Below are 13,529 nucleotides of genomic sequence, written 5' to 3' on the forward strand. Positions count from 1 at the left end.
CTCTAATTTTGTTGTAGAGAGAGTATAAGCAATAATAGGAAGGAACAAGGGGTTTTGCTGGTTGAGATAAGGATAGCTATACAGGGCATTGACTCACATTGATTTCCTGTGCATGGGTGTTACCTTCTAGGTTAATTCTTTTTAATCTAACCTTTTCTCTAGTTCCTGGTCTCCTTTTCCTATTGGCCTCAGTTGCTTTAAGGTATCTGCTTTAGTCCTTTTTGGTTTTTTAGGTTATTGTTCAGATTGCCATGGGTCAGTCTCAGTTGGCAATCCTACCTATGCCTCTGTGTAGCTGAGGTTACAGATGTATACCACCACTCCTGGCTTGTTTGTTGAGATGTCATCTCACTAACTTTTTGCCTAGGCTGGCTTTGAACTGAGATCCTCCCAGTCTCCATTTCCTGAGTAGCTGGGATTACAGGCATGAGCCACTGCTGCAGCCCTACTTCTTAAAGGTTGCTACCTTCCTAACATTGCCACACTGGGGACCAAGCTTCCAGCCATGAACTTTGGAGGATGCACACCACATCCAGATAGCAGCAGGGCCTTTCTGGATCCCTCAACCCTTGTGCTCCCAGCATCCTCCAGCTGTGACACCACCCAGCCCCAGAGTGGCTAGTGAAAGTGTCCCTACCAGGCCATGAGCTCCAGAGGGCAGGGCTAAGCCCACAGGATACCCTAGGTACCCTCACTGATTCCACAATCCCCCAACAAGTACACCATCTGACACCCAGCAGTGCCAGGAAACCTGGTGGTATAGCTGCCCTCCTAATACAAGGAATCTGATTTTACAGCTGGGAGGGATTTGACCACTATGAGTCAGGTCACAGAGTCTGTTTCTGAGAAAAGCCAGGATTTTCTGGCTGATGGGTAGGTCAGGTGTAGGGGAGACAGATGTGTGGCCAGAGGTAACTGCCTCTCCTTGCCTTCTAGACACCTGTCCTGGGATAATGGATTTAGGGGTCTGGTGATTCAGGAGCACTGATTCCCCTTGTCCTATGGAGAATCCTGGGCATGGGAATGGTGGAGGGGTGGTGGGCTGGCTGGCTCCCTTGCCTGCCTATCCTGTCTGCCCAGGCCCTGGCAGGTTGTGTGGCTTTGACTGCAGGCTCCCAAGTGCACGCTGCCACTCCTGCTCCAACTTGTATTCTGGGAGTTAGAGAACAAGGAAGGTAGCATGTCAGGCAGTGGGTGAGGGCAACATGTCAGGGTGCGGGGCTGCCCAGCCATGCCCTGCCTTGCCCTGGGGTGGGTGAGCGGTGGAATGGGACATGGAGAGGTACCATACTGGGACTGGGAAGGCTGAGACTCCCTCATTTAGCTCAGGTGGGGGACCCACCTGAGCAGATGCCTGCCAGGAAGTCAGCCTAGAGCGTCTTGCCTGCCTGGAGGTGCTGGGAGGCGCCTGGCTCCCTCAGAGCTGGTGATGTGCTGCTGTGCTCTGCCTTGCACTGTGGGCCCTCCATGCTGCACTGACTGGTGGGTGGCCCACTTTGCAGATTGCAGTCCCCCCTCCCCACACACACTTGCCTAACCCATCACTTGAAATCTTGACTTTTCTAAGAAAGAGGCTGTGTGACTTAACTCACAGTGGTCAGACCCAGCCAGCACCGGTACTGTTCTTTTAACTGGGAGGGGTGACTTCAGTGGGTGCAGAGGCCAGGGCAGCTCTGCAGCACTCCAGACCCTAAACTGTGAGGGTGACCCCCTCTAAGCCCTCCCTCTCCTCCCCCGAGCCTGTCCCTGGGGCCCATCCCTGTCACATAGTAGGACCCAGGAGATACTGTTGAAAGAAAGGTTCCATGATGTGCCCTAGGGCAGGGCTGAGGGGACCTAGCTCTAGACTTGAGCTAGGTGGCGTGCTATAGGCCTTGGTTTCCAGAAGGCCCTTCCTGGGCTCTGTGCACAAGTGAGCCTCCCATTGGCCTACTGTAGGCCCAGCCACCCTCCCCTGCCCATGGTTGCCGATGACATCCCTGCAAAGATTGGTCCCCAAAGCCCAACTCTGACCGTTGGTGACCAGATGTGAAGTGAATGTAAATGACCCTTGGCAGGGCAGAATTCCCACTGTGCTATGCTTCCTGGGCTGCCCATCATCCCCATCTTTGGTCAAGGGATTCAGAATGGGCACTTCTGGCATCATATGAGGACAGCTGCCCACAGAGCAGCCCGGGCATCCCACAGCCCTAAAGGGAGGGGGCAGGCGTTCCTTGGGGTACTTGAACTGTCTACCAGGCCCACCCTGTTGGGTTCCCCTGACTTCTTCCTGGACATGTGGGCACTTGCCTGTTCAGCAGACCTGGTGGCCCTGGGCTCCTACCCAGGAAGGCGCGCTGTGCCCTCATCCTCCCCACTTCCCTTCTGAAGGAGCCAAGCTCCTTAGCCTCCCGGCCCCTCGCGCTGCAGATGTGGGTGTGGCTTGAGAAGGACTGTTAGAAAGTCACATGGCAAGTGAAAAGGCAGAGGCACGAGTTAGTGATTTTGCCCTCACCTGTTGGTGTTGGTGTGCCCCTTTCCTGCAATTCTCCATTTGTCTTCCTTTCTGTCAGTAGAGCATGGGCTTCTGTGTGTTTCTGAACACAGCCATGAGCACAGGTAGTGACAGAGTATTCCGTGGAGGGACTGCCTGGTAACTCAGAACCTCAGACAGGCCTAAAAATTGCCGGCCCTGGAATACAGAGTGGTCTAACTAGAGTTGCTGCTGTTCCTGGCTTGGCCAGATCGGGCTGGTTTCAGGCCTGGGGGACCCCGGATTAATTGTGATGAGGTGGAGCAGATGGATTGAGTCTCTCGGCAGCCTCTTCACTTTGTTACCCTCTGATGGTGCCAGGACTCCTGCCCCTGTTAGTGGGGCCTCGGTGGCCACAGGGCCCCTGTACAGATGGAATTCCAAGCAAGTGGCCAGCCACCGGGCTTTGCGCAGGCCTTGTGGGTAAATCACTGCATACCTTTCCTCTCGTGGCTACATTAGAAAAGTATGCTTGTGGCTGTGACATTCGCAGAAAGCAGACTGTGACTCGTGGTTTGGGGTCAAATCCCTATTGCTCTCAATGGGTGGCACATGGGAGATGTGCTTGCCTGGGCCGTGCTGGCTGGCATGAACGTCACAAGTGAAGGTATGACAGCTTGAGAAGCTGCCTTGGTTTGGGCCTTGAGGAGCCTGTGGTGTCAGAGCCAGCTCACCAAACCCGATCCCCTCTGCATCGTGCCAGGAAACGTGACCAACATCACGCTGCAGGTGCTTTGGGCTGGAAATGCTAGTGATTCTTGTCCTGGACACCACGAGGGAATGGGGGCGGGAGAAAGGAGATGGGACCTCAGTGGTGGCTGGGTGTTTCCAGTGCCACATTATTCTCCAATTTTTGTGTCGTGTGAGTTGTTGAAGTGCATTCCAGGGCCCTCTTGACCAAATCTAGGTGAGAGATTTTGAGACAGGTTTATGGAGGAGCGTTAACTGATGGCACGCGCATCAAAGCCACCATGTGCTCACAGGACCTCTGGGGTACTCCTCCTGATTCTAGGGTCTCTCCTGCGCTCCCATGTGCATCTCACCTGCTTTCTAGCACCATGAAGTTCTTGGAGAAGTTACCCTGTAGGGTCTACACTCTCTGTCTCTCCTGCAGTGCCATAAAGACACTTGAATACAGGTGGGACCTTTTCCCTTCCCTCCTGGCAGCACTTGCGTAGTTCAGGGATTGGGAACTAACCTTGTTTTGCTTAGCTTGCTCACAAAGTGATCGCATTTGGGATTTTGCAATTGGAAAACATGGTGTATTCAAAACAGCCTTACAGGTTCACTGTGAAATGTTTCTTTGAAATTTGTATTCAGTCATCCATGTATAGTTTCTTAATGGAAAACTATAAGGTAGAGTTTAAGCTATTCCTTTCTCCCCTCCCACTTTGAAATGTTTTTAACTTTTGCTTACAGCTACAGGCCAAGGATCTGAAGGAATGCAGTGTCAGGTTTTGCCAGGTTTCAAGGCAGAGGAAGCAACTGCCAGAGAGAGCAAAGTGGTTCGTTTTCAGGGCTTCGTTTCTCACCAGTGTGGAAGAGAGAGAAGACACCTCCACAAGAGGCTGTGTAAAAAGCCTCACTCAGTATAAATGTTGAAGAGTATAGTCTGCTCTGACTTTCCCAGCTGTCACTATTAGCAGCTTTTGCTGTCACTGAGTGGGAGCTAATTGACAAGCAAAATGTGGGGGTGCTATGGAAGTGGGTGAATGAGGTGTTAGGAGTTCAGGAAAAGAAAACATATGGGATTGCAGCTGCTGGGTGCTGCATGGAGGAGGTGGCGTTTGGGCTGAGGTTTGGAGGGTGAGTAGGGATCTGCATGTGATGATCAAATGGTGGGGATGTGTGAGGAAGAGTGTGTGGTGGATGTGAAAATACATCACTCATTGTGGCACTCAGTGTAACCATAGGCTTGACTTGTGGCCACTCTAGCAGCCAGGACATTTCCAGCTTGGTCCTTCACCTGTCTGGCTCCTAAGTTTTCTCTGCAGCCAGGGCCAGAAGCCACTGCCTCTGGGAGGCCTTTGGCAGCACTGCCTGCACTGTGCTGTGACCATCCACTTCCTGCTTCCCCAGCCAGGCCGACAGTGCTCCGCTCACAGCAAGGCCCCAGTGTGTCTTTTGAGTGTCTGAACCCAGACCAGACATGAAGGAGGTGTGCAGGCTGCTCACACAATTGACGCCACTCAGGTTCCTGCTTTCAGTCTCGACTCTTGAGAGTGAGGAGGTCAGCAACCACATTGTTCACGGTTTTATTTTGCCTCTGTGGAAGGCTCATTTTGCTGCCTGCACCATCCAAGTCTCCTTAGCAACCGTGTGCATCACTTTCCTCCTGCTGCCTCTGCTGGGTGTTTGTCTTAACTTTTCTGGGATCTCCCTCATGGGCTCTGCATTAGCAGCTGCCATGCAGACCCCCATGCAGGGTCATTCTGTGGATCTAAGCACTTGGTCTTCAGCACCATTTATTTTTCCTTTTGACAGAATACCAAGCTATATATAAAATTCAGTTTCACTTGAGGAGGCCGGGGAGGAACTTCCCATTTTTTGTGAAATCACCGTTCTTGGTGCAGCAATCCCCACGTTTCTGGCAGGAACTCAAGCCAACCCCTGCCATACATGCTAACAAAAGTGTTTTTACCGTGAACCTTCCAGTACCCCATGGTTCTTCTACCTGTGGAGAGAATGGCACTTCCTTTTGGGACAGTGGGTGGACCTGGCTGGATATTAACGCTTTTCAGTAAGGCTCCTGTCTTGTCTCAGGCAGTGGGTAGACCACTTCTGGGACTCCTGAGCCTCTGCCTTGGGGGAGCCTATGCCCTGGGAGTCCCCCTTCCCCAGGGCCTCTGCCCCACCCCCATCTCTGGTTGCAGCCTCCTCTCCACCCCACTTCTTGGCCAGCATCTTTCTCCCTTAATGATGGAGACTTTTCATTTCTGATGGAGGTGTTAGAGGTGCCATTCACTTTTTTTTTTCTTTTTTGGCAGCACTGGGGTTTGAACTCATGGCCTCCTGCTTGCTAGGCAGGCACTCTGCCACTTGAGCCATGGCCCCAGCCCGCTATTCACTTTTGTAGAGGTTTTTGGGTAGGGTTTTTTTTTTTAAATAATGATCCACTTCAAGTTTCAATTTTTTTTTTTTTACCCCAGTGCTGGAAATTAAAGCTAGGTCCTCACAAACTAAGCAAGTGTTCTACCACTGAACTCCAGCCCTCATTTTTCATTTTGGATGCCTGTGAATTGTCTCAGGAAAGGATGAATAATTTTTTCCTCCTTTTAGTGGGTCTGTCCTGCTTGCCGCCCTGGTGCCTGGTAAATAGATGCCCCAGGTCATAGATTCTCTGTGTGGGAAGCCTTGCTGCAAGGGTTAGATTGTTTTAATTTAAAGTGATATTACCGTATTACAGAATCCTTAGAAAATGCTGAGAAATCTTTCTCTGGTCCTGATCACTCTTTTTTTTAAAAGTACTTGAGTCTGAGCTCAGGACCTACACCTTGAGCTGCTCCACCAACCCTTTTTTTGTGATGGAGGTTTTGAAATAGGGTCTTGTAAACTACTTGCCCAGTGGCTTCAAACCATGATCCTCATGATCTCTGCCTCCTGAGTAGCTAGGATTACAGGTGTTAGCCACAAGCACCTGGCTCTGATCACTCTTAAAGAAAGAACATTCTGTCACTTTGGTCTGTCTTTTGAAGTTTCTCTCCCTGAATTAAGCATGTGTTTAACGCCATCCATACATTAGGCATCTGTTCAGCTTGCCTGTTGCTTCTGTTCTAAGAAGCAAAAAAAACCTTTTTTTTTTTTTTGGGTGGTAGTGGAATTTGAATTCAAAGCCTTGTGCTTGCTAGACAGGTGCTCTGCCACTCAAGCCACACTCCCAGCCCCTTTTGCTTTTAGTTATTTTTTTGGATAGGGACTTGATTTTTTTTTTTTTTTTGCCCAGGGACCAGTCGTAGTCTGTGACCATCCTACCTGTGCTTTCCACATAACTGAGATTACAGGTGTGAGCCGCCACACCCAGCTTGTTTGTTGAGACAGGACCCGGCTACATTTTTGTCTGGGCTGGCTTCAAACTGTGCTGCTCCCAGTCACTACTTCCTGAGTAGCTGGGATTACAGGGATGAACCACCACACTGTGGCCCATGTTCTCAGAAGTCCATTGTGACTGCCACAGGTCTTGAGACTGGCCATGCTGCACTGCCTCAGGCTACCCTGTGCCTCATGCTGGTCAGGGTCACTAATTGGCTTGTTGACACAGTGCAGACACAGATACTGCCCCCAGGACCTGTCCTGCTGGGGTGACAGATGCTCCCTGGGAAAAACCTGGCCTGGCTCCCTTGTGCTTTGCCTCATCACTTTGGACTTGGATGAATGAGATTCTGGGTTTTGGGTTTGAGGCCTAGGTGGTGTGAGGTGGGCTCCGTCCCTTTCTCCATTACAAAGCACTTTGCAGCCTGGCTCTTCCCTGGGGCTCACACTGCCAGTGCAGAATTGAAACACACCCTCTGACCCAGTTTTTTGAGGGTTAAAGCAGTTAACTGCCAGTGGGTTATTCCAGGATGCAGTTAGTCTACTTTCATTTATGGAAAGGAAAATCTGGGGTTTCCCCAGCATCTCATATGGGGATCTGAAAGCAAACATAAAGGGGAAGGGAGGGTGGAGAGTGGGGGGCTACGGAATCCACCCAGGATTGTGGGATTTGCAGCTCATCCCCGACTGTGAGCTCTGCGGAGGACCACATCCCAAGCCTGAGGCCTTGGCATTAAGGAGTTTGTTTTTTACAGTACTGAGATTTGAACTCAGGGCCTCATGCTTGTTGTACAGGGCTCTGCCACTTGAGCCACACTCCCAGCCTTCTCCTGGCTCTACATGTAACTTGTTGTTTCGAGTTGGCAGGTGTGTGTGAGGGAGGGATGGACAAGAAGAGCACAGTGCTGGGGCCCTCTCTCACACATTGTCCTGCCCCTCACAGTCATCCAGGGTGGACCAGGTGCCCCAAGCAGATGGTGTCTCCTGAGCTTCCCAGAAGCTTTCTGTTCCGAGTACCTGGCTTAGAGGGTCCTGCAGGAGGGGCCCTTGTCAGCACTCTCCTTGAGTCCCGCTACACTGAGGGCCTGGCCTGTCACCCTGGTCTGTCATCCTGGTTTCAGAGCTTTCCTTGGGAAGGGCAAAGGTGTGAGGCAAGAGGGGTCAGGTGTGAGGGAACTCTGAGGCATTGAGTCCCCCTTGATGTTACTGTCAAAGCCTTGTAATGTAACTAGTGTGTCTGAGGAAGTGAATTTATCATTTTAATTTGAACTTAAGCAGATATGCAATTCAGTTATAGGAAATGTTTAAGCGTGTTTAGAACAACTCAGAATTGGAATCTAATTTTCAACTGTAAATCTACATTTAGATCAAGTTTTTCCAGTGAAAACTTAGCATCCAAATTGAGATGTACTGTAAGTGTAAAATACACACTGGATTTCAAAGACATTACAAAAAGAGAACGTAAAGTGTCTTTTTTTTGTTTATTTATTCATTTATTCATATATGCATACATTGTTTGGGTCATCTCTCCCCCCTGTCCCCCTTCCTCCCCCCAAAGTGTCTTAAAAATAACTTATGTGTAAAATGATTGTATTTAGTTACATTGGTTTAACTAAAGTATATCATTAGAATACTTCAACTTGTTTTATTTACTTTTTTTTTTTTTTTTTTTTTTGCAGTACTGGGATTTAAACAGGGCTTATACCTTGAGCCACTCCACCAGCCTTTTTTTGTGTTGGGTTTTTTTGAGATAGGATATCCCAAACTATTTGCCTGGGCTGGCTTCGATCCGCAGTCCTGATCTCTGCCTCCTGAATAGCTAGAATTAGAGGCATGAGCCACCAGCGCCTGGCAAATTTATTTACTTTTTTAAAGGCAGCTACTAGGAAATTGGAAATGACTGTGTGTCTCATTAATGTTGCTGGGGAGTTCTGGCCCTTGAGCTGCTTAGGCTGGAGATGTGAGTGACAGTCCCTCAGGGTTATCAGTTAAAGGCTTGCGAGCATTTTTGGCCATTGGATTAGGTCTTGGGTGACTCACAGTGTTTTGAAAGGGACAAAATTTTATTCATAAAAAATTTTTTTTGGTACTTGTGCATACTAGACAAGTCCCCAGTCCTTATGTTTGTGTTTTTGTTTTTGAGATGAGGTCTCCCTAACTTTGCCTCAAACTCAAGATCTTCCTGCCTGCACCGCCTGAGTAGCTTGGATTATGCCTAGCTTTATAAAATATTTCTTAATTGCACAAGTGACTTGTTTCCTGTGGGAAAGTTTGAAAGTACTGATTAAATAAAACTAAACCTTGTGTTTTGGAAGATGGGTTTTCTACCTATACTGTCTAGCAATAGATGGCTTAGATTAACATTAGCATAAAATACCACTTTGCAGAAACCTCCAAGGTTATTTTTAAAATGAACAAAAAATATTATTTCCCATGTCTCATCTCACTTACGATGCTTGGTGATCTCCAGCCGAGTGGTCCAGAGACCTGGACACTGGCAGTCGGAGAGCAGCCAGGAATTGAAAAGAGACTGCAGATGGTTAGCGAAAGCCACCTTGGTTCTGTCCCAAGGCGGTCTCAGTACTGGCGTCTAGGGGAGGGTGCCGCACAGCAGCATGGGCAGTGTTGGCAGGAGACCCATTTTCCTGGATGAGCCGACTAGAAAGTGTGGTATGCGAGAAGAACAAGGACCGTGGAGTCCTGTGGTGACTGGAGCACATTTTCATTGAGTTTTCTGAGCCCGAGGGAAGACATGGCTGTTACACAGCTCACACACTTCCGTGCCTCACTGACAGGACTTAGCACCCAGGACGTGTTGGAGAAAACAGCCATGGCTGACAAGGTGACGTGTGACCCCGGGTACTAGACAAAGCTTCCAGCATTGGTGGGGGAGGGGACTATGCCAGGTGGGTAGTTTGGCATCCTCTTCCCTCCAGTTTCCATCGTGGACGGGAGCCATCAAAAGACAATGCAAGAAGATAAAGTCATTGCCTGTGTTCTTTGGAGGGGCTGGCCTAGTGGTTCAAATCGGATCTTTATCTTCCAGTTTGTGAAAAGCAAGGCGCATTTGCGTAGGGAAGAAGACTAGCGCAGCCCTGCCTCAGAAGTGTCCTGGGAGATGTAAGCTCTGGGTCTTCCCCAGCACTGCCCACACTGGAGGGTGTGCCCATGGCCATGCCTGCAGGCCCTCGTGTGGGGCCCAAGGCGGCTCCTTCCTCCCCCAGGGCTTCCCTCTCTGACTGGCCAAGTCCTTCTTGAGGATTTTCTCTCAAGAGGTCACTTCTGTCGAGGAAAAGTCTCCTCATCCAGCTAGCGCTTATACCAAAGCCCTCAGGTCCTGCATCTTCAGGTTGTAGGGGCTAGGTAGCATCTCTCGTTTTTATCTCCTATTCTGTTTTGATTGCACAAGCCATTTAATAAAAATAATTAAGGCTGTCTTTTAAAAAGAAACACCCTGTGGGTGAAGGTGTGGCTCTAGTGGTAGAGCACTTGTCTAGCAAGCACAAAGCCCTGAGTTCAAACCCCAGTACCACAAAAGCAACAACAACAACAACAAAAAAAAAAAAAATAAAGCAAATCCAGATAAAAGTATTATTTTTAATAGCTGGGCATGGTGGCTCATGCCTATCATCTCAGCACTCAGGAGATTGACACAGGAAGCTAGACTGTCTCAAAAAGCGAAATTCATACAACCCAGGATATTACTTATCTCTTTTCCCATAGTCTCTCTGTGCATAATTTTTATTTTATAATGTTAAAGGCAGCACTACAATTAGCCTTGGATTTTTAAACAGGCCACCCTATTACTGAGTGGCATCACTTAGTGGCTTGATTAACTGTAATTTACCTAATTGCTCTTCACTCTCAGTTCCCGTTCTTAACGGCATCTTTTCCCTCTTTGTCTCTGCAGGAAGTCCTCCAGCAGCTGATCGTAATGAATTTGCCCAATGTTTTGATGATTGGCAAAGACCCTCTGTCTGGTGAGTGGACACACCACCCCTCCCCACCTTTAGCCTGGGCAGTGCCATCGGCTTTGGACAGCTGTTGGCCACGGAGCTCTAGCTGCCAGTTTGAAGCCAGCACAGTGGAAACACATGATCGTTTGGGTGAGGTTTTAAAGAGCATGCCTGTTGCCCTGAGGCATGGAGCCAAGGACAGTTTCTTCCTTAAAGAGCGAATCCCTGCAGGCCCCTTAGAGGTGCGTGTTTTAGAAAACAGCCCTGGCTGATGTGGTGACATGCAACCCTAGATACTGGACAAAGTCTTCAGCCTTGAGTGGCACACAGGACACTGTTTTGTCCCTCCCACGATGATGGGTCTGGTCTTAGGTGTCTGAGTCGTGTAGTGGGCTCTCCGGGGTCTCAGCACTGCAGTAAACATGGAATCAGTCCACTTTGATGGTACCTGAGACCAGGAAGTAAGCATCTTTATAGGGTGCTGTCTTCTGCGGGATCCTCTGATGCTCTGCTTGTGCTCCCTGGTAGAGCTCACCAGGACCTGTGGTCACTTATCTGATTTTTTTGTCCCCTCCCCAAACCCCCCACATTGGACTCTGAATGCCTGGCAGGCAAGGGCTCTCCACGCAGGTGTCTCTGACACTTGGTGTTAGTTCAACAGACATCCACCTGAGACCTTGCCAGCTCCCAGGTGATTTGAAGAGGGCGATGTTTGTCTCCCTTACACATCTCGTGACTGCACTCACAGCCCCAGGGGCAGAGTTAAACCCCGATGGCTCTTCCTTTTTCCTTATTAGCAATTTGGCACTGTGGGTCTGGGCTTTCTGGAATAGGTGAGGTGCTGAGGGAGTCAGGGAAGCCCACACCTGCAGGATGGGAAGAGACCAAGGATCCTGAACATTAGAGGCTGCTACAGAAGGGCCGGAAGCCTCCTTCTGTGGGCCCCTCCTTCCTCTACTGTCCCTGAGCCCAGCTGTCCTTTCCTCTGTCTAGGATAGTAGCTAAATTGCCTTGAGATGGGAACAGTACACTGTAACCATCCCAGGACATGACTTGGAGAGGACCAGTGCTCCTTTGGTGGCATGTCCCCGAGTATCAGTAGCAGTGGCTCCTTTGTGCCATGGGGAATGGGGCACTCTTTCTGGTCCCCACCCAGTGACATAGCTGACTTTTCTCTGCATGAGGCAGAGGCAGAGATGTTCCTCACTCCCTGCTGGTCTCGAGCACACTGCCCATGAGCACTGGTCATGCACACACTGCCCATGGCACTGTGTGGTGGCTATGCTGAGTCTACCCAGGTCCTCTGGTGGTTCTTGGCATTGAGCACCCTACCTGAGCCATAGTGAGCCTTTGGTTGTCCTCCTGCCCAGCTCTGGCTTTGGGCCATGTGGGTTCTGACTTTATTTCATGCCTTCCCCAGAGACAGGTGGAGGATGCTAAGTGCAGCCCAGCCACAGCCTGGGGCCTGAGGGTGGTTGGGACCCTGTGGCTTCTGTGGTAACTCAGGGAAAGTGGGACTGGCTTTGCCAAGCAGAACTGTGCTACCTTCCTGATTTGTTTGTGGGGCCAGTGTTAAGGGGAAGACAAGGGCAGTCATGGTGAGGTCAGTGATTTGAACTTAGATCTGCTCTTCTGTCTGCTCTGGGGACAGTGAAGGGCAGGAGAGGAGGGCCCTGGCTCCTGTGCTGGCTGTGTGCTAGCCATTGAACATGCATTAAAGCATGGATGTGCTGGATGTGCTTCTATGGTGTGGCTGTGCCATTTCTTTGTAAGTGAGGGTTTTTTTTAAGGAACAGAGGTTTTGGTGGCACTCCCTTGGTCACTAGGCTATAAGCAGAGCCCTGGTGCCCATGGGCCTAAGCTCCTGTCTGCACCACACATGGCCATCCCAGTGTTGGTTGAACTCTGGGTAATCACCAACATTCAATCTTTTCTGACTTATAAAAATGGCACTGTATAATTCAACCTAATATTAAACACGTCCTCCTTACTCCACCCAGCCACCCTGTCATCTGTGTAACTTTGTCACCTTCCTACTGGTCCACTGCTCTCAGTCTTGAAGCCTGCCCTTTCCCTGTCCCTCCTCCATTGGACACCTCCCCCTACCAGAGCGGGAGAAATGGTCCTGGGCAGAGAACACAAGTCCCGCTTCCCATCTAACACCAAACAGAAATATCTACAGAGAAGTAGAAGCTGACTTTTAAAAAAAAAACATTTTATTGAGGAATAATTGCATACTATAAAATTATTTCGTAAGTGTACAGAATTTTGTCTTTACTGGCTTGTAAGGCCCAATCCAGTTTTAGAACATTGTGGGGAAGATGATTCTCAGCCCTTGGCAGGGGAGGTGCATGGCCCTGGGGACCCAGCATGGTGAGTAATCAATACACGTCCATCAAAAAGGATCTGGTCCCATCTCAGAAGGAGCAGTTATAATGTTGGGATCTTAAGGAGCAGAATAACACCCACTGCCCGCACTCGGAGGCCCAGGCAGAGCTGACTGACATGTCAGCGACCTCAGCAGCTGCCTTCAAGGGCAGAGGCAGCCTCGCCACAGTACATGGATGGGTGGGTTTGACAGGGTGCCCAGGGGGCTCCGAGAGCAGAGCAGAGGGTGGCTGGGGACAACCACTAGCAAGAAGACGCAAGCGCCAGAGACAGACATATTTATGGAATACTGTTTTCAGTTTTTAAATTTAAAAATAGATGTGTGAAGGATTTCATGTTTCTTTTTGAACAATGAACAAAGGTGGTTTTAAAAAAAGATGTGGTTGCCTAGGACGAAGAGAGTTGCTTTCTCACTCTGTCTCACATGCAAGGCTTCCTTGAGCTTTTCTGGGCAGGTGTTTACCCTGTCTGTTCTGTTAATTATAACATTTACAGTTTTCCGTTTTTGGCAAATACATTGCAGTGGAACCTGTTCTAATAGAGCAGCATACCATCCTCCTCCTGCCTCCTCCTTGGCACTAAAAGGTCCTGAGAAGCCGAGCGTTTGTCCCCCTTTCTCTGACATAATAAAGGGAGATGTCTTG

General features: G+C 49.6%; 1 protein-coding gene across 3 annotated transcripts in view; it reads left to right on the plus strand.

Annotated features, from left to right (window-relative positions):
* Positions 1–13,529, plus strand: part of Ccdc88c (coiled-coil domain containing 88C) — a 120,536-nt gene that overhangs the window by 39,530 nt on the left and 67,477 nt on the right. For all 3 annotated transcript variants that reach the window (XR_012446059.1, XM_074067310.1, XM_074067311.1), the window contains exon 4: positions 10,452–10,521. Coding sequence is in view for 2 of the 3 variants with exons in the window: in XM_074067310.1 (XP_073923411.1) it covers positions 10,452–10,521 (70 nt within the window). In the remaining variant the exon portion in view is untranslated. The remainder of the gene's footprint in view (positions 1–10,451; positions 10,522–13,529) is intronic.

The sequence above is a fragment of the Castor canadensis genome, chromosome 3 (assembly GCF_047511655.1).
Source record: "Castor canadensis chromosome 3, mCasCan1.hap1v2, whole genome shotgun sequence".
Taxonomy (NCBI): Eukaryota; Metazoa; Chordata; class Mammalia; order Rodentia; family Castoridae; genus Castor; species Castor canadensis.